Source organism: Mycteria americana, chromosome 1, assembly GCF_035582795.1.
Source record: "Mycteria americana isolate JAX WOST 10 ecotype Jacksonville Zoo and Gardens chromosome 1, USCA_MyAme_1.0, whole genome shotgun sequence".
NCBI lineage: Eukaryota > Metazoa > Chordata > Aves > Ciconiiformes > Ciconiidae > Mycteria > Mycteria americana.
In genome coordinates, this window is record NC_134365.1 from 190,102,786 (window position 1) to 190,129,962 (window position 27,177).

At 45.8% G+C, this 27,177-nt stretch overlaps 1 protein-coding gene across 1 annotated transcript; it reads left to right on the top strand.

Moving 5' to 3' along the window:
* The first annotated feature begins 24,294 nt into the window (after window positions 1-24,294).
* Window positions 24,295-25,278, top strand: CBY2 (chibby family member 2). Its single transcript, XM_075491989.1, has one exon. It carries the CDS (start codon window positions 24,295-24,297, stop codon window positions 25,276-25,278), a length of 984 nt encoding a protein of 327 aa, XP_075348104.1.
* The last annotated feature ends 1,899 nt before the right edge of the window (window positions 25,279-27,177 follow it).

The following is a 27,177-nucleotide window of genomic DNA, read 5'->3' on the forward strand; positions in this document are numbered from 1 at the left end:
CAAATTAATGTTAAGATTTCTTTGCTGCTTCATCATACTTGAAAGCATCTCTGATGTCATTGACTCTACTGATCATTGTACTGCTGTTCTTTTGCTTCCTGTGTCAAGTTTTCATGGTCGCGGACCTGTAGAACAAGCCAGGCTGTAAGGTGCCTCTGGAGGTCGTCTGGTCCAGGCCCCTCCTCAAAGCAAGTCAACTAGATCAGGGGCCTCGGGGTCTTGCCCAGTCAAACTGTAAATATTTCCAAAGATTGAGATCCTACAGCCTTTCTGACTCCAGTATTTAATCACGCTCATGCTGAAAATATTTTTGCTAATATTTAATTGGAATTTCCCATACTCCAGTGTGTGTCCGTTGCCCCTTCTCCTACAGCCACACAGCTCCGAGAAAAGTCTGGCTGTCTTCTCTTCACCCTCCCATTTGGCAGCTATAGGCAGCAATGAGATGTCCCCGAGCCTTTTCTCCTCCAGGCTGAACAGTCCCAGCTCTCTCAGCCTCCTCTTATGCATATAGGCTCCAGCCCCTACATGTCTTGGTGACCCTTCGCCCCAGTACGTCCATGTCTCTCGTACTGGGGAGCCCGAACTGGACACAGCACTCCAGATGTGCCTCACCAGTGCCAAGAAGAGGGTAATAATCACATCCCTCTACCTGGGGTTTGGAAGTCAAGTCTCACTCGGCTGTTTTGGTTGCCACTTCCTCCAACCCAGCGCCACCTCCCCACTCTCACACCCTGTAATTGCCATTTGCCTTGGATTGCAATGCATGGATCTGGGCAAGCTCAGAGACTGCTCTGGGGCAAGCCGGTGTCATTTTCACAACGTGTGCATGGCAGGGGCTGTCCTGGCCCCGTGTCTGTGCATGGTGCTTCTCTTCACCTCCAGCCAGGTGCCGCATTTCACCTAGGTAAGTCCCTGCACACCACCGCCGCTTAAAACTGGCTGCCACCCTTGAACTCCTCCTCTTTCACAGATGTTTTAAAGGACATTTTATAGTGTAGTCTTAGTAAGGCTTTTAAAAAATTTTCTCTTGCAACCTTGAAAATAGGGAATTTGAATTAATAAAAGCACAACTGAAACGAGCACCTTTCAAACCCAGCGGAAGAGCGTGAGCCATGAACAGGTGGGCTTAGCAGCAGTGCCTGGGGTCAGGATCGTATCCTTAATATACAGCTTGCCTATGTTGCCTTGTCGCCCTTCCTATCCCGACTTCCCCCTAAAACAAAAGAGAAAAATCAGCTTATACAGCAAGTGTGGAGAACTTCTCTTCCAGCAGAGGAAAGCTGTTTCAAATGGACTTTCCCGGTCTCCCTGTACCACTCTGCACAAAATCATATAGCTGACCCTACGGGAATCGTCTGTCAGGAGGGTAAACCCTTCAGGACAGACAGCCTCTGGCTCTGTGCTTGTACCATACCTGCCAGGCTGAGCTTTCATGCTCATTGGGATGGTCCTACTCAGTAATATGAATTACAGCAGCTTTTAGGGGACCCTCTCTTGCACTTGGCACATCAAAGCTGCGCAACTAATGGATCAGCAGTTTCCCCACAATTTGAAGAAAAGCAGTGCTTGAATGTTCTTTGCTGAACTTTTCCAGGAAACTGAAGAGGATCAAATGAAGCGTTTTATTGAATTCTAAATAGGGGTTTTTTTTTGTTTGTTTGCATGCTTGCTTTCATCAAAAGAAATGTTTGAAACAAAAAGCCCATGGCAAATTAGAGGGATGAAATGCCACATTTTGAAAGTGCCAAAATTAAAGATTTCTGCTTTGGAAGTTTGCCTCCCCCTCTCCATCGCGAGCCATTCTGGGATTTTGATATCAAACCATCACATTTTTCACTTGACCTGATATGCATTTTCGTTACAAAGCCCAACCTTTTTTTGCAAAATGCAAATAAACATTTTGCTAATCTGGCCAGATAGGATCACCACACATAGAAGAGGGCTCTTGCTTTTGTAAGCTCATAGTTCACGGGGAGCGGTATTAAATAGAAAAATCAGTCATATCAAAATGACAGGCTTAAAAATCTGATAGATAATGGTAAGCTGCCCATTACAATGTCACAGGAGATAGTCCGCTAAGTATTCACAAACACATCTGCAGCACAGCAACGCATCTTCTCCAAAGCCATATCTGTCCCTGACATCAGAGCTCGCCATAAAAAGCAAGTGAATTCAAAGCAACGTTTATTGGCTATTTCCTCTGTGAAGCTTCGCTTTCTCTATAGCTCTTCTGTTCTCATAATAATATGTTGAAATCTAGTCAGAATATTTGAATCTTAGAGAAACAAAACACAGCTGAAGTAGCTGGAAGGCGAAGGGCTCGGGAGGCAATTTCCTCTGATTCATCAGGAGACAAAGGCAGAGCGATGACTGTGTTTGTGTTAATAACAGTGGAATTGCCTCCCTGGCGCCGTTATCCCCATATTTCTTTGGCTCTTGCTGTCATGCCCCATCTCGCAGCCGCCCACTCCTCCGCTCTCAGCCACGGCCAGGCTGGATGTGTCCATGGGAGGTCACGGCAGGACCTCCTGCCATCCCCGTCCTGGGGCACTGCCCTGAGCTCGGTGGGGCCAGCAAACAGAGCTGCCTGGCCCCGTGTGGGTATTCCCACCACAGCTGCCAGCTTCGTCATCAAAACCTTGTTTCCTTACTCGGAGCTCTCCCATCATCCCCCATTAAAAATCAAGCTGGATTCACCATTTCTATGACCATGGCCCTTGGGCTGGGGTGCCCCGTTGGGCGCAAAGATGGCCAGAAAGACGTTGGCAAGCTCTTTTGCTGAGAGCGACTGGTGGACCCAGTATCCCGGGCAGCTCCCTGCTGGGTGCTGCAAACCCACGGTCAGAGATGATACCTTCCCTGCAGGATCGTCCCAGGGGGAACGGTATTACCTCCATGGCTGTAACTCCCCAGGCAGCGGCAGAAGGCAGAGTGCGCCATGCCATCAAATGAGGATTAAACTCCGCGCCGTACCACAAAATGTCAACTAAATTAATTCCAGTCATAAGCTCCCTGCACATATCCCAAAAGGTAGAGGAGTGCTATGTACACAAGGCTAGAGAGACTTTCATACACAGACATTGCAGGGGAATTTCCACACCACAGCGAGTCTGGGGAGAATACTATGTAAATATGAGTTTAGTCAGCCTCTGCTTTCCTTTGCTATCTTCAAGATATTTGTGCTTGTAGAGGGAATCTTTCCCTCTAAGCAACGCCTGCTTGATCCTATGGGATTTATAATCTGCTGCTCTATAGTCCACTGCAATGAAAGGCATCTGACAGTGCCTCTACTTTGTTTAGATGTGACTTTGCGGCAGGACTTTATAATGCAGTATGGGATCGCAGGAGCTTTCAGACCCACAGCCCAGGAGGGACTGAGGGCCCCAGCAAAGCGTTCCCGTCGCTGCGGTCGCCCTGCTTTTTGGGAGCAGAGGGACCCGCTGGCACCGTGGGTGCTGTGATGCACAGATCTACGGCTTAATACCACCCACCAAGGGCAGGTTGGGCTGGTGGGAGTCTACACTTCCTTAAATGCTAAAGAAGCAGCTATATGTGTTTATATATACACGTATGAACACATGTATCTTTTTACAGATCCAAGGAGAGTAGCTGACTACTTTCCTACTAGTGTGTACATTATACACACTATTATTATTATACACATTATATACATTTATACATATAATATAAGACAATATAATATTATATGTATAAAAAAACATTTATGGGCTTTAATTGCAGAAAAAGCCCATTAAAAGCAAGCCGGATGTTTCCCCTATTTCTGCCATTGCAGCTGTGTCCAGACCAGATCTCCAAATTCCGAGTTATAATCACTACTCTTGTGGAGAAAACAATCTCTTAAAATAACTCCGTTTCTGCGCTTTGCACTTTCAAAGACATTTGGAGAGCAATTGGTCGCCGTAAATCACCCAGAAGACTCTTGAGTGGTCTCCTGTTGTGCAGCCCTTATGCCTATTACATCCTACCAGTCCTGTAAACGCCGGCAGAGCCAGTAATACTCATCTCAACAGTGCCTTTCTGTTTGAAGGGCTGTAGCCAACAGCCTGGATCTCACCATAGTGGTGGCATCAGCTCCAGCCAAGGGGCTGCCTACCTCTCTGTAACCCAGAGTGGCCATTAACAGGCTTATAGGAAATATAGAAGGATATGGCAAATATGCAGTGATCCAGGCCCCAGTGAATTCACTCAGCCTCAAGGTTATAAAGACCATGCTGTTTCTGCAGGTGCATGGATGAGAACCAGCTGCCTCTGCTTGCAGCCACTAACACCTGCAAATTAAGAGTTAAAGCCATTTATTCTGGTAAATCAGAAAAGTAACTTTTCTTCTGTTGCATTTGTAATATGTAGGCATAAACAGCTCAGGAGGTGCATGCAGAATCAGACTGCCAACCTCTACCATTGGGATTTTAAAATAAACCTGATTTTAGCAGATCCCATTGCCTGGGCCATGAAGCAGACAGGACACATACTCTACACACAGCTGAGGAGCTACAGCCCATGAATATTCTTCAGAAGACCTGGCTCTTCAACAGGATAACAATTACACCACACAGTAAAACGAAGCGGCTCCAGCCGTAAAACACGGTTATTAGTGTCTGTTCTGGGGTTTGCATCACGAGAGACAAGAAGTAAACTGAAGTTAGATTGTCTGAAAGCCCAGAAATCCCCGATTAACGCTGCCAGTGGTTCCAGCTCTTCCCTGCTCTGGAAGGGAAAAGGACTCGTCTGACTGCCACCGGAGATTTACTGGGTTTGGCTCTGGGTAACACAGAGCTGAAGTTACTGCCGGCTGCGGTTTTGATTTCTAACACTGCAGCGTATTGCAGGTAGAAACATTTTGTGCTCGTTTCGGCACACAGGACCTGATCCTCTCATCCACGCAAAGGTCTTTCAGCTGTAGGGTCCCTCCTGCTTCGCATCCTGCTGTGGAAGAAGGAAGGCCAGGCACCGCTGCCCTTCACAGAAGCCAAATATTTTAGTAGAGATCAGAACAGTATTTCTTACAGGTGGCAAATAATGCGTAACTAATCCATTAGCCCCCAAACATAAAGCTAAAGGTCGTAGTCATGATGCACCCAGTGAAAGATCAGTGGTGTAAATTTGCAGCAATACTGAGTAACTAGTTACTGTAGGTTTAGAGAAGAATAGATGACAGAATCACAGGCAGTCACACTGAGAAAGAGCTGAGAAGCTCTCTGATGTCTCCTTCTTCCCTTGAAAGAATAAACTATACTTATGCTATTCTACTGAGCCTCTTTTTTATGCTACGCTCTCTAAAGTATGCATCTAGAAATATAAATGTTATGGTAAGTCTCAGGAAAAATGCATATATTCACAGAACTGTCTATTAAAGCTACAAGTTCTGAAGTAGACATTTATGATGGCATACTCTGAAAAAAATAAAGAAAAAGGGATAAATGAATGTGAACATTGTTTATGAAGGGAAAACAGAATGAGAAAGAAGCCAAGAGCTAATGCTGTCCACATTGACCCTGCACAGTCCTACCAAATGCCCTACAAACCACCCGCCTGCACGCTATCCATAGGCACCTTGGCAAGAGGTTGCCTGCAAGGCTGCACTGTCCCCGTATGCCATTTGTAGGGTCTGCCTGCCCGGGGGTGGGGGCAGAGGGGGGCACTGGCTCCAGCTCTCACCAGGACCGGCTCAGCAGATTTTGGAGAAAGAAAGTTTTTATTCCACCCCTCCCCCCCCCCTTTTTTTTTTTAAATTAAGGTATGTTATAGTATGGTCTGGCCAACAGTTGCTCCTACATTTCAGGAAAGTCTGACTTCAGGGAGGGTTCGGGGGTGTTGAAGGGGGAGGTTGGCTCTGTATCTCTCCCCTCTCCCATCACCCACCCTTGTGTTTCCACCCCTGCCTGCTGCGAGGAAGGCAACAGCCCTCCGGATACCCTGCAGCTTCCTCCTCCTCCCTCCGTAACTCCCTTACAGTGCCGGGGCTTTTCATGCAAGTGTTTGGTTTTAATCTGCCGGGCAAAAGGGAAAACAGGGGAGGAGAGCAACAAAAATGGGACCAACAAGGAAACATGGAGGAAATGGTAAAACAGCATCTGACAGCCACAGCGGGGCCCCAAAAAAGCTTCCCCTCCATAAAACCCCAGACAGGCATCCCAGGACAGGATTACCTCTCTGGGCAGGAGCATCCAGGAGAGAGGGAGAGGAACCCCCCGACAAGGGGCAGGCAGAGACCGCTGGCATGGAGGTGCCTGGGACACCCTCTTGGTCCCCAGTCACCCTGAGGGTCGGTGGACCTCTTCCCGTTCTTGTCCCCTTGTCCCATTGTCGCCCCGTTCTGTCCTGGTGTCACTGTTCCCATGGCCGTAGCAACGGGGCAGACAGGGAGATGGGGGCTCCTGCCAGCTTGCATCCCTCCCTAGAAATTTTGGCAGGGCTGTGGGAGCCTGGCACAGGGCTTGGGGGATGGAGGGGACAGGGATTTGCCGTGGTGGAGGATATGCGAGACTGCATCTGGAGAGGTCGGGACTGCTCGGTTTGCTGGAAGCAGGATGCCAACTTGCGAGCTTGTCGCAGGGAAGGATCGGTACCGCCAGCACCTGAGGCATCTCGCCCCAGGCAAGCCCTGAGAGGAGGCAGGTGAATTGCCCTTGTGTGTTTCTCCACAAGGAGAGCCTGGGCATCTCACACTTGGACCCATCCATCTCAGTCGCAGTGGAGCGTTTCCACCCGAGGACTCCCTCGCCGGTGTTTTTTCGCCATGTGCTGCATCCTGACCCGCTCTGGCTTGAGGTGCCCCCATGGTCCCCAGCACACCATCATCCTCTCCCCGTCTGGCTGCTGGTGTCCGGGCGTGGAGTGAATTAGTAACCCCTGCTGTCCTCAAATGGGGTTCTCCAGCTTGGTGGGTTTTAGGTCTTTTATATGTATGCCTTTTCCCCTCTCCATCCAGAGGTGAAATAAGGTTGCTTCTTATTCTGGCAGCTGAGTGTCTGAGCTGAAAGGGCTTGGGGTCCTGGGGAAATTGCAAAGGCCAACGACTCAGGCAAAAACTGCTTCTTCATTTCATTCAGAGATTTCTTGAAAGGAAAGCCAGGTTTAAAGGGAGCACTTGCTAAAGTCCAGCTGTGAGATGTACCGGTGATGTCAGGAAGTTTGTGGCCCCATCTCTGCTGTCTCCAGTTGTGTTTTACCCTTTGCAGCCAGTTTCTTTGAACCCCTCCATGAGACTCTGTGGCATATTTTCCACGCCGGTGACCATGCTTGCGGTGGGCCCGGGGGATGATCTTACAAAATGCATGGAGAGGAATTCGCCTTGCGCTCAGCGGTGTCTTGATGGGGTTTTTTTTGTTTGTTTTAAAGGGAACAAATGACAATAGGTGAAACAAAACAAAATGTGACAAGGTCACCGGCCATGCAGCCGGGCTACCTGAAAAGCCTTCTGCTTTACGTGCCCTTCAGCTTGCTATCACAGCCTGGTTTTCCTCTTTTGCGGGACTGGCAGTAAAAATTGAACCAAAATGTCAGTGGGTTTGACCTTTGCGTATGGTCCGAGAAGTACAATTGATAAGCTGGCGGCTGGAGGGCTGGTGGTGCTGGAAGAGCTTTCCTCCTCCCAGGTCCTGCTGCAAAGGGCAGGGAGAAATCGCCAGATGACGGTCAAAGACATCATGTCTGGGGCCAGGGACTCGTCCCCTCTCCCAGGCAGCGGTGATTTAGATTTTTCACCTTGTGTCCCCAGAATTTTTCTACGGGCACCCAGATGTGAAAGTTTCTCATGCAATGGTGCTGTCAGATGGGGGCTGGGGCTCAGCTTCCCGTTGCAAAACAAAGAGTGGTTATGTGGAGGCAGGTGGTATTCCCTAATATACAGTAATTTAAATCAAAATCATGTATTGTACAGTACATACCTCTAATATACTATAGATTTTGTAATTTACTCAAATTTCTCACTAGGAAAAAGTCAATTCCTGCACTGCAGGGCAGCCAGAGGAAAGAACGCTTTAGTCTGCTCAGCAAACAGGGACCTATTTTTAATCCAAAGGCCCTCCGTTAGTTCTTACCTATTTAATGTAAAAGCAGGATTTACTACACATACAACTTAATCCCCTTTTTATATTTGCATAGAGATCCCAGAGCATGTGTATGAACAGTTTTTGAGATAAGAGAGGGAAGGCCTCGGGAGTCAAAGTCATTATTTTTGCATGAAGTATTTAATGCTAAACATAAATATTGAGAGGACTGAATTCCCATGCACTTGCAGACTTCACTCTTGTGCTCCTGAGGATTTTTGCTTTACATCCAATTATTAAGAGCACGGTTGTAAGTGAATGAAAAAAAATTACAGGAAGCCTTTATAGCAAAGACACTTAGCAGGCTTCATTTTCCAATTAAAAGGAGAGACAGGTTGTAGACAGAACAGAAGCAAAGGTGGTATCCTTCTCATCTCCCCCAAAAGAGCATGGCTAAGGAGTGGATGTGCCAGGCAGCAGAAACCCAGCCCTAGGAAAGGACTTTCTCCAGTGATGACCTCGAAGGGGATTGGAGCCGGCGTTCCTGTGGTGCACATTCATCAACCCTGCTCATTGTAATTCGCATGATTTACGTTCTCACAATCACGATTAGGTGGTGAAAAAAATGATCTATACGCGGGTTGACTTCAGAAAGCAACATTCTTTGTCCAAATCCAATCAAGCCCCTCGGCAGGCAGTCCTTTTGATTTAGCATTAATTTTAATATGTGTGGCTCTGAAAATAACCCTCCTGGCTTTGGAAACCTTGGGGATGAAAAGACTATTGGGTAGGTGCTGGGCAGAAGATTATCTCCAAGAGCTGTCATTCCTTGCTCCAGAGGCAGTTTTGCTGGAGTGAAGAACGGGATGCTGCACTGGCGTGAAATTCATTTTAAAAATGTGGTCAGAGGCAACTCGGTGGGGAAGTTTACTTCTCCAGACATAAAGGCAGGTCCAGAGGAACTCTGCCAGAATGGCTCCTGGAGTTGTTGTGGGCTCAACAGTACGATGCAGTGAAGAGCAGACTTTTGCCTTACATTGCCTGGCAATGTAATCAGATTAATTTTTGCTCTTTGGCTTCTAATGGCTGTAATAAGACTGGCAAAATGTGTCTACCTTTGGATGTAAAATCCCTGAGTCACTTGATGTCGTTGTGACTTCAACGGGCCAAGATTTTATACTGAAGCCTCCTGCTACTCAAAGCTTTCCAAGATAGTCAAATAACAGCCTGGTTCTTTCCTGCTGACAACTGGGCTCTTCCTTGCAAATCAAAGAACAGAAATGGCAAACTGCATGGGCATCAGTCTGATTCTCACTCCTAAAATGGGGTAAAACAGGAGGGTAGAAACCCAGGCAGCAACTCTCCAGCATGTCTTTCTATATGGCTTTGCTACATCAAACTTCAAAAGCAAATCTCGGCCAGCACTAATGAGCAAGAACAGTCTGTGGCCAATCATTCAGGCAAACGCCTCATGGGTACAGGGGAGGAAGAAATCAGAAGAAATGTGTTACTTAACTACTGCAGGCTGAGAGAAGGAGTTTGAACCCAAAACTTGAGTCGGGTTCAATCAGACAGACAAATGAACAAGAGCGTTTTTATTAGCGTGCTGCATACCGAAATTAAGGAACTGTTCTCTCCTAATAACTTTTTTGAAACCATTAGCCAGTCACACTATGCTGGTGACAGCTCTTTCCTACGCTCTTGAGTGGTTCTCCCGCCCTACCATTTTTCTCCTATGAACAGAAAGCTGTAGTGCTGATTGCAAAGGACAGATATCTAATTATAGGGCTTGTTATTAGTAGAGTTTGGGAAAGAAAAGGTCTGCAGTTCATATAGTGTAGAGAATGACAAAGCATCTCAAATCACTAATGTGACTTAAAATGGGGTCTGTTGGAATTTGCACATTTTTCCCCCCATTAAATTCGTGGGAAACTCTATTTGCAGCAAGATTTGGAAGGCTTTGCAGTTGTTTTTCTTGACTTTTGCTGAAACTAAACTTTGAACGTTTTCCTGACGCCTTTATCCCATTGGTCTGTCAGTCAGGCTCACAATGCCCTTCATGCAAACCTATCAGGGTGTTCCATAATCCAGTGTTTAACAGACGTCTTGAAGGAGGACAATATTTGAACCACCTCAAAGGCTTGAGATCCTGCTGCACTCAGGCACATCCCAGCAAGTTTCTGGGACACGCTGTCCCTTTGCTACCCTTGATGCACGCTCGCGGCTGATCATGGCATCGCGGGCTCATTGTCCTCATGTGTGGCTAACGGGGAATGACCTTGGGAAGGGACGGGAGCAGGGCTGTTTCCAGTCGGCACACACCTCTGTCCCTGCTAACAGTCTACTTTATAGTTGCATTCAAACCAGATATATTGTTTAGACTAAAATGGGGGGGGGGAGAGAGAGAGAGAGAGAGAGAGAAAAGAAAGCGTCCAACAGTAAAGATGTGAAGTGAGAGGAAATAGGCACTTCTTTCTATGTTGCTGAAGGCTTCGTAAAGATAACAAGCCATTAAACTTTATGACCAAGGTCTCAGGGTAGTACTGGTTTGGGTTTTTATGCTGCAGCTGCCTGCACAAGTTTTGGTCTGCTTTTGACTCCTCTCCTCCTCTCCTGCTTTTTCCTCCCTTCCCCCTGCCCATTTCTGTGAGATATTTGGTCCTTTGAATAAATTGCACCTATTCATTTCTCATGGGCTCGTTGTCAAGTCCGGTGCCTGTCTCTTAAGGACAGTCCATCAGACTGAGATAACCTCGTTTGGTAATGGTGTAAAGCACATCTGGGCTTGTCTCTTCTCAGTGGATGTTCCTAGCAATCTTCTGTGCTGGTACTCACTCGGTTAATGAGCGCTGTGTCTTTATGGCCTGAAATACCTGACTCCAGAGTCCCTGTTATGTGACACATAGTATGCATGGGGATAAAACTGTGGATTTCTCTGCAATTTTAATCTGGCCAAAAATATAGAGGAAAGGGTCATTTCTAATTCCAGACTCTTCAATTTTCACAAGAGAAAATATAGATCCTCCAACCCTTCTTCCTTCTCATGCCCTTTCAGGACTATTATATCTTAGGCTAGTTCTAAACTTTGGCCAAACCCCAGAAGAGACACGGCTCATAATCAGCAAATTATGGCTTGCCAGACATAGAGGTATCAAATCCAAAAGGAAAAAAATAAAGAAAAAGAAGAACGATACATTCTTGGAATTGGCTAAAAGGAATTAGACTTTAATCTAATGTGCAAAGGAGTAACAGAACAACTTAAGTTAGAAGGATGTTGCAGCTGAACCCACCTAAATATTGGAAATCTTGGTCCCTGTAAGTTTTGTGGGAAACCCAGGGCAGTCTCCCAGAAGAGGAATAACATGATCTCAATGTTACTAATGAGCTGGTGGCTGGGGGATTCTGAAGCAGCTGCAAATGATATAAAGAGTTTACCAGGGAAATCGAAGATGGGAAGAAAGCAGTGAGTAGAGAGAGAGTAACAAAATTATGTTTCAAGGATTCTGGTTCTCCTTGACATAACATGTCAAAAGCTGGAAATATCCAGGCATGGGCTGTAAACAGCTTTGACAATCTGATTGATGTGGGCATTAACCGAAGTTACGACATAAAAGATATGATCCTGCAAGTGCTTATTTTTCCCCATGAAAATGATTACCGCAAGCACTTTACGCAGTGACATGTATGTGAACTTGTACCTGTGGTTTCTCAGACACACTACAAAAATATGTCAGTATAATGAAGCGCCACTATCTCTATCATTTATTTTATACGTATATGCAGGTGACAAGGCATTTAAAACAAGTATATTTTTAATAAACTTCATGGTCAGACCACCTTTTAGTTCAATTCTTGTTACCACATTTGCCTTTTTTTACTTAGGAAGTTTTCCAGTGATTCTGTCGTTTGGGAAAAAAAAAAGTTGTGTGATGTTACTTCTCAGGTACTGGTGTTTTATATGCGTAATTTGGAGGAAATGCTGCTTCATATTTCTGTGAGTGTCTGTACTTCCAATGCTATGTATTTTTCCTCCTTAAGAACACAGGTATCCCACAGAAGGATACAATTTCACTTGATATTGACATTCCCCCCTATCTCAGAAGCAGTTTCTTTACCAGGCCCCCCAGGAGATCTGCAGCTCAGCCCTAGCCATCACCCAGGTATCGCCTGTGTTTTGGTGGCAGTTGTGCATCAGAAATGGCATGTTTGAACAATGAGGCAAGCAATTTCTGCTCTCATTTGCTCAAACATGTTTATTGCATGCAAATTCTTGCTTTCAAACGGTACTGCCTGGGGCTTCCTCAGAAGAGGAAATGTGAGGGTTATATGTAGGTGTAAATGGAGATGGTTGGAGATGGTTGCTAAGGGCTCAGTGTTTGGTGGGGTGAAGCTGGTGCAAGAGAAAGAAGTGGAGATAGTGACAGGTAACAACTGATAGGACTGTAAGGGCTGCTAATAATCCCTCTGGCCGGAGGAGCTGGAGGTAGCTAGCTGTCTAGTCATCCATCTGCTTTTCTGTTCTGAGGCAGAGTTTCATGAAGTAGATGCTCATAGTGTGATCTTTTACTCCCTATATAACAAGGAAGCACATTCTGGGAAGAAAATCACAGAGCAAAAGTAAATATGACGAAACAAAGACAGATAATTAGGCAGATGTCTCATTATTTGTAAGAGAGCATCCGCTGTCGTCAGAAAGAAAGTAACTTTCTGTCTCCCAGGGGTGAGAAGGAAATTTGACCTCTATAAAGATCCAGAATCCAGATGTCAAATAAAAAGAACTCCTCTTTTTTTAGTTTTTAAACTGTCTTTATTTTTAGCAAGTTTTATGGTTGTTGAAGGCTTGGGGTTAGCAAGGCTGAACCTAGTCAATGAGACTGTAGAGTACAACAGATAACGGTATCTTTGATCAATCAGGCAAAGCAGATAAAGATGCACTGCAAAAGATTGGCCCGAGAGCCACAGAAATATCTTTTTTCTGTCATTCATCAGTTCTTGGGATAAGACTTGTAGAAATTAATCAACATTGAGGTGGAAGGTGAGGGAGATATGGGCTGATGATATGTATCTTGTCTGTAAGCTTATGACAGGCTTTGGTTCAGCCATTTCAGATGAGACTTCCCAGGTCACTGGAGTGCCCCTTTCTGCCTCAAAAAGGTGCTGTCGGGATGCTGTCTTCTTATTAGTGTCAGGTAGAAATCTTTGCTAGAAATAGGAGGACAGTCTCCAGGTACCTTGTTAGATCAGATGTGACAATCACAGCAGCAAATAACACAAAGCATTTCATGGCTCAGGAAAGACTTTACTGTCTCATAAAAAAGGGTTTACAGAGATTCTGCAGCCAGGGCAACTGTTCTTTTCTATGCAGTTCAAACTTGTGAATAAACATGCAAGCAGGCACACTTTTAGAGGAGCAGTTGTGCAGCTTTCCACAAGCTACAGACTAATGACAGCTTGGCTTTAGACAGGAACTATTGACCTGTTGTTGTCTTTCCATTATAAGTATGGAAACCAGTGTCCTTGGTGTTTGTCCATTCATCAGTGAGCACCATGGTACTCGGTCCGTGATAACCTGCAATGCACTGACAAGTATAAACAGTATCATAGAATCATGGAATCACAGAATGCTTTGGGTTGGAAGGGACATTTACAGGTCTCCTAGTCCAACCCCCCTGCCAGAGCAGGGACATCTTCAACTAGATCAGGTTGCTCAGAGCCCCATCCAACCTGACCTTGAATGTTTGCAGGGATGGGGCCTCTGCTACCTCTCTGGGCACATATTCCTGATACTCTGTCTATGCAGAAAGAGACTTTGGTAAGACAGGACGAGTAACATCAGCACAATGTGTAACCTCAGGGTTTGTATTATGCAAAACGGTGTTTCATTTAATGGGCTGACTGCCACGTACTGTATGTTTATCTTGTACAGAAAGTCCAGGTTTATGGTTTCTACCACAACGCTCAGGTTAAATACCATGCAAAATATTTTAACGGGCATTGAGTATTTCTGCCACCTCATCCCTGCTTACAGTTGGAAAGAGATGAGCTGTCTTTTCCCCAAGCAGAAGAAGCTTAGCTTTGCTTCTGGCACAGCCAGTACTGCTCAGACCAGGAGTGATGCCTGGTGGTGTCTGAGATGGCTGGCAGCTCAGTCACGTAACATGACTTATGTTGTAGGAGACACCTTGCAGAAGAGACTGTAAATCAGAGATCCAAAGCTTATGTATATGTAAGTCAGCTCGTTGGACAGTACACATGTTATGGTGTTCTGCATGCCAGGGCCACCATATCAGAAACCTTGCGCAAGGGGTGGTTGCCATTGCTTGAGTGCGCTGGAGAAGAGCTGATGTAAAAAGGCCACTGGATGGGGACCAAGGACACGTGCAAGCTAGTAGCACACTGCTAATGTGCAGCTGCATGGACACACTTGGCCCAGAAGAAGGGTCACCTCCAATACTCCTCCCATCAGTTGTGGTAGCAGTCTGACTGCAGTTCACATTTAGCAATGCAGGACAAGGCTACAGCTGTGTTTGAGGAGTGTCTCTCCCCATCTCATCGCACGCCTCACCCCACCTCAGCCTTTTTCTCAGCCGTTGCTCACTGAATCATTGACATTACAGTAATGTGAACATCTTCAGGGAATTTGTCCCTTCACCTAGCTGAGAGCTGTGCTTTGACTGAGAGCTGTGCTTTTTTTCCTTCTGGATGGTTAAGAGTGAAAGCGCTACACCAAGTAAGGAACAACAATAGTGATAAAAAGTAGTGTAATATTTTTTAAAGCCCAATAACTCCATGCTTGCTCCTGCTGAGACACACCTTACTACAAAGCTTATGCCACTGATGGGACTGTTCATTTGAGCGAGGCAAAGCAGCAGGGACATTATAATTAATAATGCTTAGCAGGAAACAAGTTATTGTGCTTGGGGCGAAAAGGGTGAAAACTGTTCTCTATTATTTTTTGAAGAGTTAATTGGTAGTAGGCAAAGATTTGCTGCGTTGAGCCAGCAGGTGCTGCTTTATGACTACATTAATGTTAATGATATCCTCCGGACACATATGAAGACAGTTTAACCTATTTCTTTCTCATTGTATTTCTCTGGGTGGATGGTATGCTCTGGTTCCAGTTATTTTTCAAGTGCCATCACAGAGCACTTGGACAGACAGTGACCCCAAATTTGCACAGATGTTTGCAGCCAGTTTTGTAAGACCAGGTAACTTTTGTAACCTTCAATCACCCCAGGACAGACTTTGCAGATTAAAAGTTGAGGAAAATGGGTAGAAGGGGCTGTTTCTCTGGCATAAAATCATTGCTAGGGGTTGCGTAACATTTCTACAATTGCCCATTTGACTGTCCCTAGGTGTGCTTAACAATGGTACCTGGGATCTAACTGTTTATTCTCTTATCACTGAAACTTCTCTTCTTCTGGCATACGGTTAAAGAAGTACTCTGGCAGCAATTTAAACCCTGAGATGAACAAGTGTTAAAATTGTGTTCCTCTAAGCAAAGTGTGCCGTGGCCCATCAAAGCATGGCACATCCTAGAAAAGGTAAACCAGTGGCTCCACAGAGCTTGAAATGGTCTCATTTCAGCACTGCTCCACGTTTGAAGTTTTGTTATGGGCCTATATTCCCTTTTTTTCCCTGTGCTTTTGGCATATCTAGTTTGGCAAACCTACACTGTCCAGCAATAGGCTTCAGACACCCTTCAAGCTATTTATATTTTTAATAAGACACTTGTTTTGCACAAGCCCATCAGCTCCAGTCAAAGCCTGGGTGCAATTGCAGCAGGCAAAAATGCTATGGAAGGACAGTCTGGGTGTGGAGCTCTTTGCAAAACTCAGGTGACAAAGCTACTGCCACAGAAACCCACTGGGTAGAGAGTGTTTCTGAAAGCCAAACCTGATTTTTAATAAGATTACCAGATGGGTCCTGTGCCCCATTAGAAGTCTGGCCCCACAGATCTAATGATAACAAAATGGGAGAACAAATCTTGCATGCCTGTAAAGACCGAGAGAGTTGTATGCAGCAGTGTTTGCCCATTAGAGCATGGGTGCAACTCCAAGTAAGCTATTTCGTAATTTCTTGAAGGGTGAAATGTGTATTGGTGTATGCAATTTTAGGGAGACAGGCCAAAAGTATGAGGCAGCAAGGGGTGGTACATGGAGTTAAGAGCAGAAGTTGATTAACAAGGCAGGGAGGGAAAAGGCTGAAATCATAGGAAGTAGAGTGGGAACCTACATACTCGTCCTTTTTGGAAATGGCATCTCTAGGGTGCAACACTGTTTTGTGAGCTATAGGAATAGGAGAAAGAAACCAGGAGCAGCAGTGACTGGGGAAGACAAAGACAAAGAGGTGCAGAGTGGCTGATGGAGCTGGGCTGTGGTGAAGAGCTACTAGGAAACCCTGTCCATCACACAGATCCAAACCTAGTGTTTTGGGGTCTCCAGGTTCCTTGGTAGACAGCACATACCTGTGAAACCCATTGACGGGACAGCTATCTCCTTGCGGCATACGTGTCTCCCTATAGCATGGCTTTGTGTATAAAACAATAACTTGTTATTATTGCTATTGCAAATATACCCTGTTTAATTCAAATTGTGGAGATGTTACCAGTCCTGCTGGTGACAGTGTAGAGATCAATGCAGTTGCATATAATCAAATTTTCTTGGTTCATCTCTTTAAAAATGTCAGAAAATGCACATGCACAGACATATGTCAATTGAACATTAAGGCTGTAAAGTCAAACAGTCAAGAGATAGGAAATACCTGAGCTTGCCAGTATTTCTAAATGAGAGATGTCTTTCTTCCCTGGTAGGTTTGCACCATGCTCTGTCATTTAATCATCTGGGTTAACATCTGAATGGATTTTTTATGTTGCTTTCATGATTCTTCATGTAGCATTGTTTATAGTATACCATCTAGTACATGCTAATGGGATACTAATTTTTTGAGATTTTAACGTCTTCTTCTTTACAGCTTTTGAAATAAAATGAAATGGTTAGATTTCAGTCAAACAGATCCTTATTAAAGCAGGAGCTAGTCTGATAATGACTTAAATTGGTGCTACGTGGCCATCACATGTTATTTGATAAGCATTCCATTACAATTAAGATGTGGCTAATAGACAATTAATATACAGGATTACACACTTAGCTAATTAGATGATTTTTTTTTTTTGTTAGATTGAAATGTACAGGACCCCATAAATCACTATTAGAGATTGTTTAATAAGCCTGAACCCTCAATTTTCTCCCTGTCAATCAGGAATGGAGCCACCAACTTTTCCTCTCACCCAGTGAGACTTCTTGTCACGTGGAGGAACTGCTGCGTTTAAAATGAGATGAAACACCCTCAACTCCCAAACCTTGCACCCATTCGCAGGACATCGCAGCTCGAGTCTGTGCTCCCATGGTCTGCTCTGCTCGCCGAGACTCTCAGCTGCCCTCGCACATGAAATGGGACGTTCCTTAGTGTTTCCCCCATCCCCACACCTTTTGCAGTCTCTTGCTTGATGCCCATGAGGGAGGGGGATTTTGCATATGGCTTTTTGTAACCCCTGTGAAGAGGGTGCTTATTTTTAACACGAGTCTTTCCGTTCTGCCAAGCTGACCCCATTTAGGTGTCCCCGGCTATGCAGCAGTTGTCGGCTGGGCAGCACCTTTCCTAGCAGGGTGCACGTGTGAGCCAAGCTGAGCTGGAGCGCTCTGCTAGGGTGTGAGGCTCTGCTTTAACCACCTAATCGAGGAGGTTAACCACTGCGGACGTCTCTGCAGTCAGTGCAGGGAGACAGCTAGGTCTTCAGGAGGTGGCACGCCGTGCCCGTCAACACTGTGGGCTAGGGACGATTCACCTCCAAAATGTAGACACCTCCTTTGAGATGTCTGCATGTGCCTACAGGACAGTGAAGCGTTTAAGCTCTCCTGCAGTCAGCAGAGACCTAATCAGTGCAGTAACGAGGGCTGGAGCATCACTTGACTGACGAGCCACCAAGGGCTCAAGTCTGGTACCTATTGCTGTTTGGGGTTTGAGGGTATCAGAGATCAGGGCCAGCAGGTTTGGCACAGCCTGGTGGCAGGCCTGCCTCTCGGAGTGGCCCCTGGAGTCCATGAGGGATACCCCATGGTCACACATGACACGCTGAGGTGACCATACCCATCTGATTTGTCCTGGTGGAGGGGAAGGCCAAAGAAGTCCTTTGGGCGCAATGTCAGCTCTGCCCTTCCATCGCCCTTGGTGAGCATGCCTCCACCCTCACAACAAAAACAAGGGCACCTATGGTTATTGCTGCTAGTACTTACTCAACAATAAACAACTAATGGGCTTTTTCAGCAACACAGGCTGCTCTGTAAAGTTTGGTCAAACAGAAGTAGGAGAATGATACGGTAATTGGGCTGTGAGTATTTTGTTGGCAAGGCTCACAAGCAGTATGTCACAGAGACACCACACAAGCCATGGACAGGCAATGGCTTAGAGTTGACCAAGAGACTGCACATGGTTTTCGTATAAGTTTTTTTTAAATATTCATAGCTGAAGTAGAATGAAAACAAGGTGGGAATGAGATCTAAGGTGGAACGACACAAAGCCTGACATCTCTCTAAGATGTCACTTACTAGCAGAAGTCAAATGTTTTGCTTCAGCTTGTAAACACTGTGTGCATTACAATTGTGGGGATAAACAAGAGTCGTGCGTAGGGCTTCTTTACGGTAGTGCTCTTCATGTTCAAAGCACTTTAAGAGTAAGAATTAATTTCTCTTGACAGCTTGCGTCAGAAAGTCAGTATCCCAAACTCACTGAGAACCTGAGGAAATGGGGGTATGGAAACAGATGACTTGCCCAATGTCTAAAATGAAATTAGGACCAGAGGCAAGGTACAGAAGCAGATATTTCCACCTCTTGTTCCTGCTTCCAGCTGACCCAACCATCCTGGCCGCTGTTGACATGAGTATGCAGTTTGGTGTTTTGCACAGCATTGCACGCGTGAGGGTTACGCTGAGGCATACTGGCAGCAGCAGTGTGATGCTGTCCCTGGAAGGACAATTAGTCTGAATAGATGGTGACATAGGTGTGTCCCTCAAGCCATTTATCTGTCTGAAAAAAACTGCTCTGGAGGTTTTCATTACTGATTTTCACACCGCCGACCAAGTGGACTCATCTCTTCCTGGGCAGAACACAATGCTGAAATAGCACCATCTCTCCCTCCAGACACTTCACTGCCTCAAAAACTGAGAACACATTATTTTTACTCCCTTTCCAGTTATGGAGGTCAGGAGATGATTCGAGATCACTCAAATATGCAAGAATCTTTTTAGTGACTCAGTGGGATTTGCATCCAGGCTTAACGCCCTGGAGAACAGCGGATGAGTGTGCGGTGAGAGCAGCCTGTGCTGACATGAACAGAGGCTGGCATTTCAGAAGCACAAATGCGTTGGGGTGGTAGAAAGTGGCAGTGGATGCCTTTGGTTTTACCAAATAAAGATTTGGGAATATAACACATTTACAAAAAGAGAAAGAGAGAAGATGCTCCATTTCAAAGAAACATTATGCTTTTACTAAAAAAAAAACCCAGATTATTTTGATTGCAGGCACCTTAACAGGTGTTCTAAACCCAAAAGCAAAGGAAGGAAAGGGATGAACTTTACTGTAGGTACGTGCCACTATTCCCAACGGGAAGGAGGCTGGGATGGGGTGTCCAGGGTCCTTCCTGCAAGATCTTCATGGCAGCAGTTCAGACCTTGCTCTCCCCCCGCGCTTCCAACCCCTCACTTGATGGTGACCTCTTGCAGCCCAGCATGGAGCTGAGTTTCCAAACTGGAGAATATTATATGTGCGTGTGTGTCATCCACTCTCTCCCACTGGATCCTTTCCAGAAGCAGGTAATCTCTGAGAAGAAGGATAGCAAGGTCAGCTGAACAGCCTGGTGTAAGGTGTGCAGGTAGGATGGGGAATATGGCTTTGATTCCAATTAATATTTAATTCTTTGTATAGTGAAACAGCTTCACCTGGAGAAATTGAGTAGTCTGAAGCTGTGGACAAAGCACTCAGCTGGGAAGTTAGTTCAAACCCTTCTTACAGAGCAGGGGTTACTTGCCCCTTGGCAGGGAGAGGAACACACTCAGCATTACTTCTGCCTTCGTAATTTTGTGAATGACATCTCAGTCCTTTTGAGAGTCCAGCTCAGAAATCAGTGTAGCTGCTATAAAAAATTCTGCAGTGAGCTGTTGCAGCATTTCCAATTCTGATGTATGCATACACACATTTGATGATATTCACTAAATTTGATCCAAATATATTGGTATTTGAAGTCGTAATTTTCAGCAAATAAATTTGCCAGGAGAACTTTGTCCAACTTTAAGGAAAATATTGCATAAGAAAAGGCAAAGGTACACTGCTAACTTAGTTCTCAGCAGCTCTGGGTTAAGCAGGCTTCGTCTGCTGATCGGTCCTATGCTGCACTTATCTCTATTAACTCAGTTTCCAGCCGGCTCTTAGACCTTAAAATGTTCATCAAAGGTCTGTTCCAGTGGTCCACAGCCTCAGTTCTTCAGAAGTTCAGATCGGCCATTTCAGTCACCTCTCCTGAAAACTGGCTGCACCTGGGTAGCACCCTTAAATTCCCATCTGATGGCAGGCCAAGCACAAGTACCCCGTGATAAAATCTTTTCCTTTCTCTTTTGAGGACATTTCCCTGCTTTCCTGTGCAGGATCCTGGAGCTCGAATAAAGGACAATGCTCCCTGGGGAGTTGCCATAGTAACCTGTGATGGTTTTTGTTGTCTAAGATTAAATATAAGCAAGGGAGAAACTGCAGAGAAGAATTTTATACCTGAGTTTATCATCTTTGTATAACACCAAAGCTGAACTGTACCTCCAACTTCCTAAAGCAATAACAGTCACCTTGAGGCTGATGGCAAGTTGGTAATTTTCACTGGAAAAGAAATTAACTGCTGTATTTATTATTCAAGAACCCTGATTAGAAAAAAAAATTTCCACATCTGAAAGATGTAGCAAATAAGAAAGAGAATGAGATCATTAGAAATGTAAAGACATGGAAGTTGGAATAGCTGCTACAAATAATATCTAAACTTGCAATGCGTGAACGCCCTGCATATTCTATTTTCTTCTTAATAGGGTTCAGTGATGGTCTGCTCTTAAACTTATAGTCAAAGAAAAACTCCAAACCCATGTTGTCCTTGGAAAATAACTTCAGATCTCATAATGCATACAAGGAAGTGATTTTTGAACATATCAATGTTCAGCAACAAATATAATTTGAACATTCGGAATAAAAACAAAATTTGAAGAGGGTGTGATGGAGAAAGAATCCACCCCAACTGCTCTCAGTTATGAGCAAAGGCAGACCGGGAAGTCTGGGATCAGGAAAGGGCATGAGAGCTGAGCTACCAGAAAGATCATTTCCATGAGAAAGAACCCAAAAGCGCAACGCTGGGAAAAATCAAAGGCAATCCCTGGAGACCAGCGGGGAAGGAGCGCAGAAGTGGGTTGTGCGAGGAGGGTGCGCAGGAGCTCCCAGCCCCGGGGCGAGGGGGGAGCTGGCTCTGGGGCGAGGTCCCCCCAGCGCTCGCGTCACAGTAGGTCCCCTCTGTCCCCCGCTGCGCCCTCCCGCCGCCCCGGACACGCCGGCAGCAGCAGGACGTCAGACTGGGCTGCTTGGCAGGGGTGCAGGACCACCAGCCCCAACAAGCAGGTGAGCATATGCCAGGGAGTAATTTAGCGCTGCCGAATTACCCAGCCTGGCTTGATTTCGTGCAGCTTCCCCCCAGCCAGCTGCCCTGCCTGCCCGCCCCAGCTGCCCAGCATTTCCTGGGATTATTTAGGTCAGAGAAGGGGGGGAAATGATACGGAAGGTGGGAGAACTTGAAGCATCTCTCTGAAGCCTGGGTCGATGTCTCCCCTGCAGTGCAAAAGAGCTGACAGAGCCGCTGTCAAGTTTAATTGTCCCCAAGATAATGTCCTTCAATGCCGTATATATTATACATTTCTGTTTATCCTGAAAACATGCTGTCTAAACACTTTAAATATAAGTGACTTTAACAACTCTAGCTGCTTGCCCACGATACGCAGTGGCAGGTGGGTCTGCGCTTACGATGCTGGATGTTTTCTGCTTCTCCTCTGGATATTTAGGGGTCCGCTCCGCCTGTGGCTGATTTACCTCCCCATCTTCGGGCCGTTGGTGGAATCAACGGGACTGGGCATGCTGAGGGAATGGGATGGGTCGGAAAGTCTGCGGGGAGAGGGTGCAAGGGTGGGAGCGATATATGGCTCTGAACATGGTATAAGTGGAAACAAAAACTTCCAAAACTGGGAGTTTTGGGGGAAATCCCTTTTAGCAGAGGAACAGTGTTATGAAAACGCAAGTCTGATGTGAGATAAACCAGCTGGTGATGTGGAAGATAACCCTGAAAGTCAGACAGAGACCCTATTGCAATAAAATCAAGTGTTACTGCAAACAGACCTATATTGCAATTGCCCTCTACTGCATTAAGGGATTTTAGATTTTAAATGAAACCAATAATTCTCTGAGCTTTTGGACAAGATTGGGAAGGGGCTGAAGGAAGCATCTATGGATGTTGGCTCTCAGAAGTAACCTGGAGGAGCCCAGAGATGCAGTGCTGCGTGGTGGAGATGACAGGGAAACAGGGGAGCAGCAGGTTTTGGAAAGGAGAGGGCAAAAATAGGACAGGGGGTGCACAATGTGATGGCAGAGCTGGAGGGTATGAGGAGCTTGTGTGTGGTTGTCACCCTGTGCCTAATGCTCAGGGCAGAGACACAGGGGCAAAATTCATGAAGGTAAAACTCTCCTCACCGACGGAAAGGCAGAACTGAGTTTCACAAGGGACAGGAGGGCAGCTGGGGGACCTCAGGGGGGGAGAGGGGTAGACCTGAGTTAAATTTGACAGCCAACCTCTTTTTTTTTTTTTTTAACTAGAAAAAGGCACATCTGTGCTGTTTGAAACACTGTGCAGAAACCCTAAGAATTCCAACAATCCTGTTATAAAAAATAGTTCAACCTCAGTTCAAATGACTTCATCTTGAAAATCATGCAAATTTATTTTTGGTGAACACTGCAGAAAATAAGATTTTCTTTGGCACAAACCACATTTTTCGGTGGGGTTTTTTAATGCAAAAAGACTGAAATCCTTTATTTGCTCAGGTTTACTTACGACTAGAAGGTGATTTAAGCCGCAACATTTCGGGTAGAGGGAAGGAGGGAAGAGTGTTGAGCAGATAAGTCTGAGATTTCTGTGACTGAAATGAGAAGCATTGGAGTTACAGCCCAGCAATACGGATTTTAAAGAGAAGGGTTTACTGGTGATGTGAAAAAAGAGACAGAGAGACTGTAGGAAAGAGGTGAGCAATCACTATTGCAAGGCTAGAAAGCAAGAAAAATAACGGAGCTATCAAGGATATGAAGAAAAGAGTGACTGGGGAGAAATGAGAAGGAAAGATGGAGAATTACCTATGGGTTGTGACAGTTTTTGGACCATGGTGAAGGGAACTTGTCAGAAAAACCTGCAAAGAGCAACAGAGCTCTCCTGGGCCCAATGTCCCAGGGCTGTGGTTTGGAGTTTTAATTATTTGTGCGTATTGTATCATTTGGTGCTCTTCCTGCTCACAGTTCTATGGATTTTAAGATCAAAAAGCACAACTGCCACCGCATTTTTGTGGCACCCTGTTAACAAAGGCTACTGAGCATCAACAAGAAAAAGCTGCTCTTGAGGCCAGTTTTTCACTGTGATCCTTTAAAAATGTTTTCTTTTGAAAAGCTGGTTTCAGCCCCGTAACAGTTTTTAATTCATTTGCCTGTCACTCAGTTGGGAATGGGCTATTCTGAGACGCAAGATAATCTTGCAACTTACACCCTTATATGTCTGTAAAAATGAGGTAGAGAGATAAAAGGCAAGTCCAGGTTTTTATACCGAAGCTTGTGGTGCTGCCCTAGAGCTGCTTTATCTACCAATGCCAATTTTCTCAGCTTCTATAAACTATGTTTCTGGTGTATTCCTTACCTTCCAGAGTCAAAGGGGCAACACGGTTAACTGTGGGAACTGACTTATTTGCTTGTTCCTGTCGTCCAATGGACTTTAATTCTGACCTTGAATTTTGGCAGTAATTCTGTGCATATCTGTTCCCTGTTCTTTCAGTCTTAATCAAGCTTCTCCAGCCCCGCTGTGTCACCTACTCCTTGCCAGTGGATAGTGGCCTCTTGCAGAAGTCCTGGAAGAAGTTTTTTCACACAGTCCTCCTCAATTTACTGAAGAAAGGCCATGTCTGCTTTTGATCTGACGAACCAGAGCATGCAGTGTACAGAGCCCGAGATAGACTATATCGCCCCACGGATGAAACTGAGGGACGAGGTGTTTGTCTTTATCGATGGTAAATGGGTGAATGAGATCTACTGCCAGCCACCCTTTGCTCCCCACCGGAAACTCTTTAGCAAGAAGGCACAGAACGAGTGGAGCATCTGGGAGGAGAACAGAGCGCTCTGGGAGGAAAACCAAGTCCTCCGCATCGAAAACAGGATGCTCTGGGAAGAAAACAAGGCTCTACAATGTCTCCAGTCACAGAACAAAGCTGTCCAGGTTATTTACACTGATGCCATTCAGCAAAGCCTCCAGAAGGAAAATAAGCCATTCCCATTCTTCCAAGAGAGGAACGTAGGCTTTCGGGTCAGCCCAGGCAACAAAGCTCTCCAGGCAGTCCAGGAAAAGAATAGAGTCTTAGTGGATTTCCAGCAGGAGAATAACACAGTCCCCATCATCTGGAAAGACCAAAAATGCATCACAGTCCATGAAGAGAGCAAAGATGCCAGCTCAGATCTTCAGAAGGACACTGACGCCATCACAGCTGTGGAAGAAGGTAACCCTGGCCCAGCCCCCCAGCAGGAACATGAAGCTAAAAAGAAGAGCACCACTCCAACCCAGAACGAGATCAAGCCTCCCCCAAGCATGCAGGGCGAGTACGAAATCTTCCGGGCTCTCCAGGACTTGCATGAATTCCTCCACATCTTCCTGAAAGCGAACCATCTCCTTGGGGAGAAACAGGGTTGTCACTTTCTCTACGATGCGAACAGATCCTTCCAAGAAGATTACAATAAATTGAAGCTGCAGCTGAATGCTGTGAAAAATACTGTGTCAGACATTACAGCTCAAATGGAAATGTTGGAAAAGGAGCTCATTGCCATCACTTCCCCAATGTATGAAGAAGCAGGACAGAAGCTGGCAACTGAGCATCGGCTTGGAGAGATGTGAAGCTTGGTGCTAAGACCTGCTAGTTCAATTTCCTGGAAAGCTTCTCTCCTTGTTTCAGGGAACCTAATAAAATCGCAGTAGAGCCTGCAGACATCTGGGGAACATTGTGTTATTCTGAAACTTTCTCACGTTACTTAGATGTATTTCATGTTCTGATTACACAGAGTGGGTGACTGTCATGAATTTACCAAATGTCAGGAAAACATGTTTTTCAGCATTTTTTTTCAAAGTTCCTGATAATAAGGCCTAGACTTTCAAAAGGTAATTCATGCTTTTCACACTTAATTTGAGGTACCTTACGTTGGCCATACTTTTCAGCGGGATGGGCACTTCCTGAAAATAAGGATCCCAACTGTGAGCTGAATTTGGATCCCCGGTGGTCCCTTTCTTTCTTATGGCTGGCCAAGTTCAGTGGCTGAACTGTGTCTTCTGCCACGCACCAGCCTTCCCCCTCTCATGCAGGTTAAGCAGTGGATCATGGAAAATGTAGCCTCTCAGAGGAGACAGGCCCATGAAAGACAATGGGACACAGAAAAACACACTATATGCGCCATATATATGTTCTTGCTGTTTCCTTTTCCCAGTCCCACATTCCCCCTTAAACTGTTGTCTCTTTCCCTTGTTTAAAGCTCTTCCTCAGAAGAGAATCCATCTCTTGCCTCAGAGTATAACAGGACCGTAAAGCAAACGTTGCCCACCAGAACAGCATGTCTCCTTCCGCCTTGGTTATTTGTAAATTACCTTCATCATTTTGTACCTTAATTAGGCTTAATTCTTCTCAAATGGCCTTGCTTTGGGACACTTGAATAATCCTACTGATTTCAAGTGAGATTATTATTTGCTCATAAATGGCACTTTTAGGATGCAGTGTGTATAGGAAAGACTGCTTAGTGTCTTATTTATAGCTCACTGCTAAAAGGAAAATTCCCGCAGACTTTGGTGGGCTTTTCGGACCAGCTCTGCTTTGTGGCCAGGAGTTAAGTGTGTCTTTGTTTGCAAACAATCACGAGTAGTTATGGAGCTAACAGCTCTCTAGCCTGGAGGAGCATTGATATTTCTAGCGGTATTGCAGGGCAAGGGAAAGGGCAATGCCCTGCCTCTGTGCATAGAAACCCCTGGGCAGCTTTGTGAGTCTGAGCTGTCTATCCGAAATCTTCCACTGGACTTGGGGACTTGAAAGCAGGATCACACGTACAGCAATATCTTACTCTCACATGCTGAGGACTGGGCCTGGGTAAGCACGCTGGGAGGCTAAGCCCTGATACCCTCACCATCACCCAGACCACTGCAGGCAGGTGGGGAAGGGCTGACCTCCTCTGTGCCGTGGTCCTGCTGCTGCTCCTCTTAGGATTTTTACACCTTGTGCTTGCAGCGCCTTCTTGTTTGACCGTCTGATGATTTCCTTCCCTTGGTTTAAACTGTTGATAACTGATATGAACCCAGCAGTCCCCTCTCAGCACAACTCAGCACAAAAGCCATGTGCTTTCTTCAGCTTTGCTTTTGTGTCTTGCACGGCTCAGCAGCCACCATACTGTCTTGCACAGAGACCGGCTGATGGGACGCCTGCAGTTCACCACTAAGCTGCTTTCAGCAGAGCTGGCCCATTGGCCGACAGCTCAAAAATTCGGGCCCTGTCTCAGGGATACGGCCCTAGAGAAAATGGAGTGCAGGGGTATGCCCTCACTTGTGATGGATGGGGAGAGAAAGGAAAGAGTTGTCACACTCATGTGGGTGCTCAGGCTGTGGGGACACTACTTCTGGGGAGAACTGCCTGTTTCTGCAACATTGCTGAACAGTCGCATGCAATCGTAGCCTGGGAGGGCTGGACAAGAAGACTACAGTGAGAAACGTGGGTCCCAGCTCATAGTCCGAGGGCGTACTCACAGCCCTCTGCTACAA

Coding starts and splice junctions, on each gene's coding strand:
- CBY2 (XM_075491989.1), top strand. CDS start 24,295: ATGTCTGCTTTTGATCTGACGAACCAGAGCATGCAGTGTACAGAGCCC.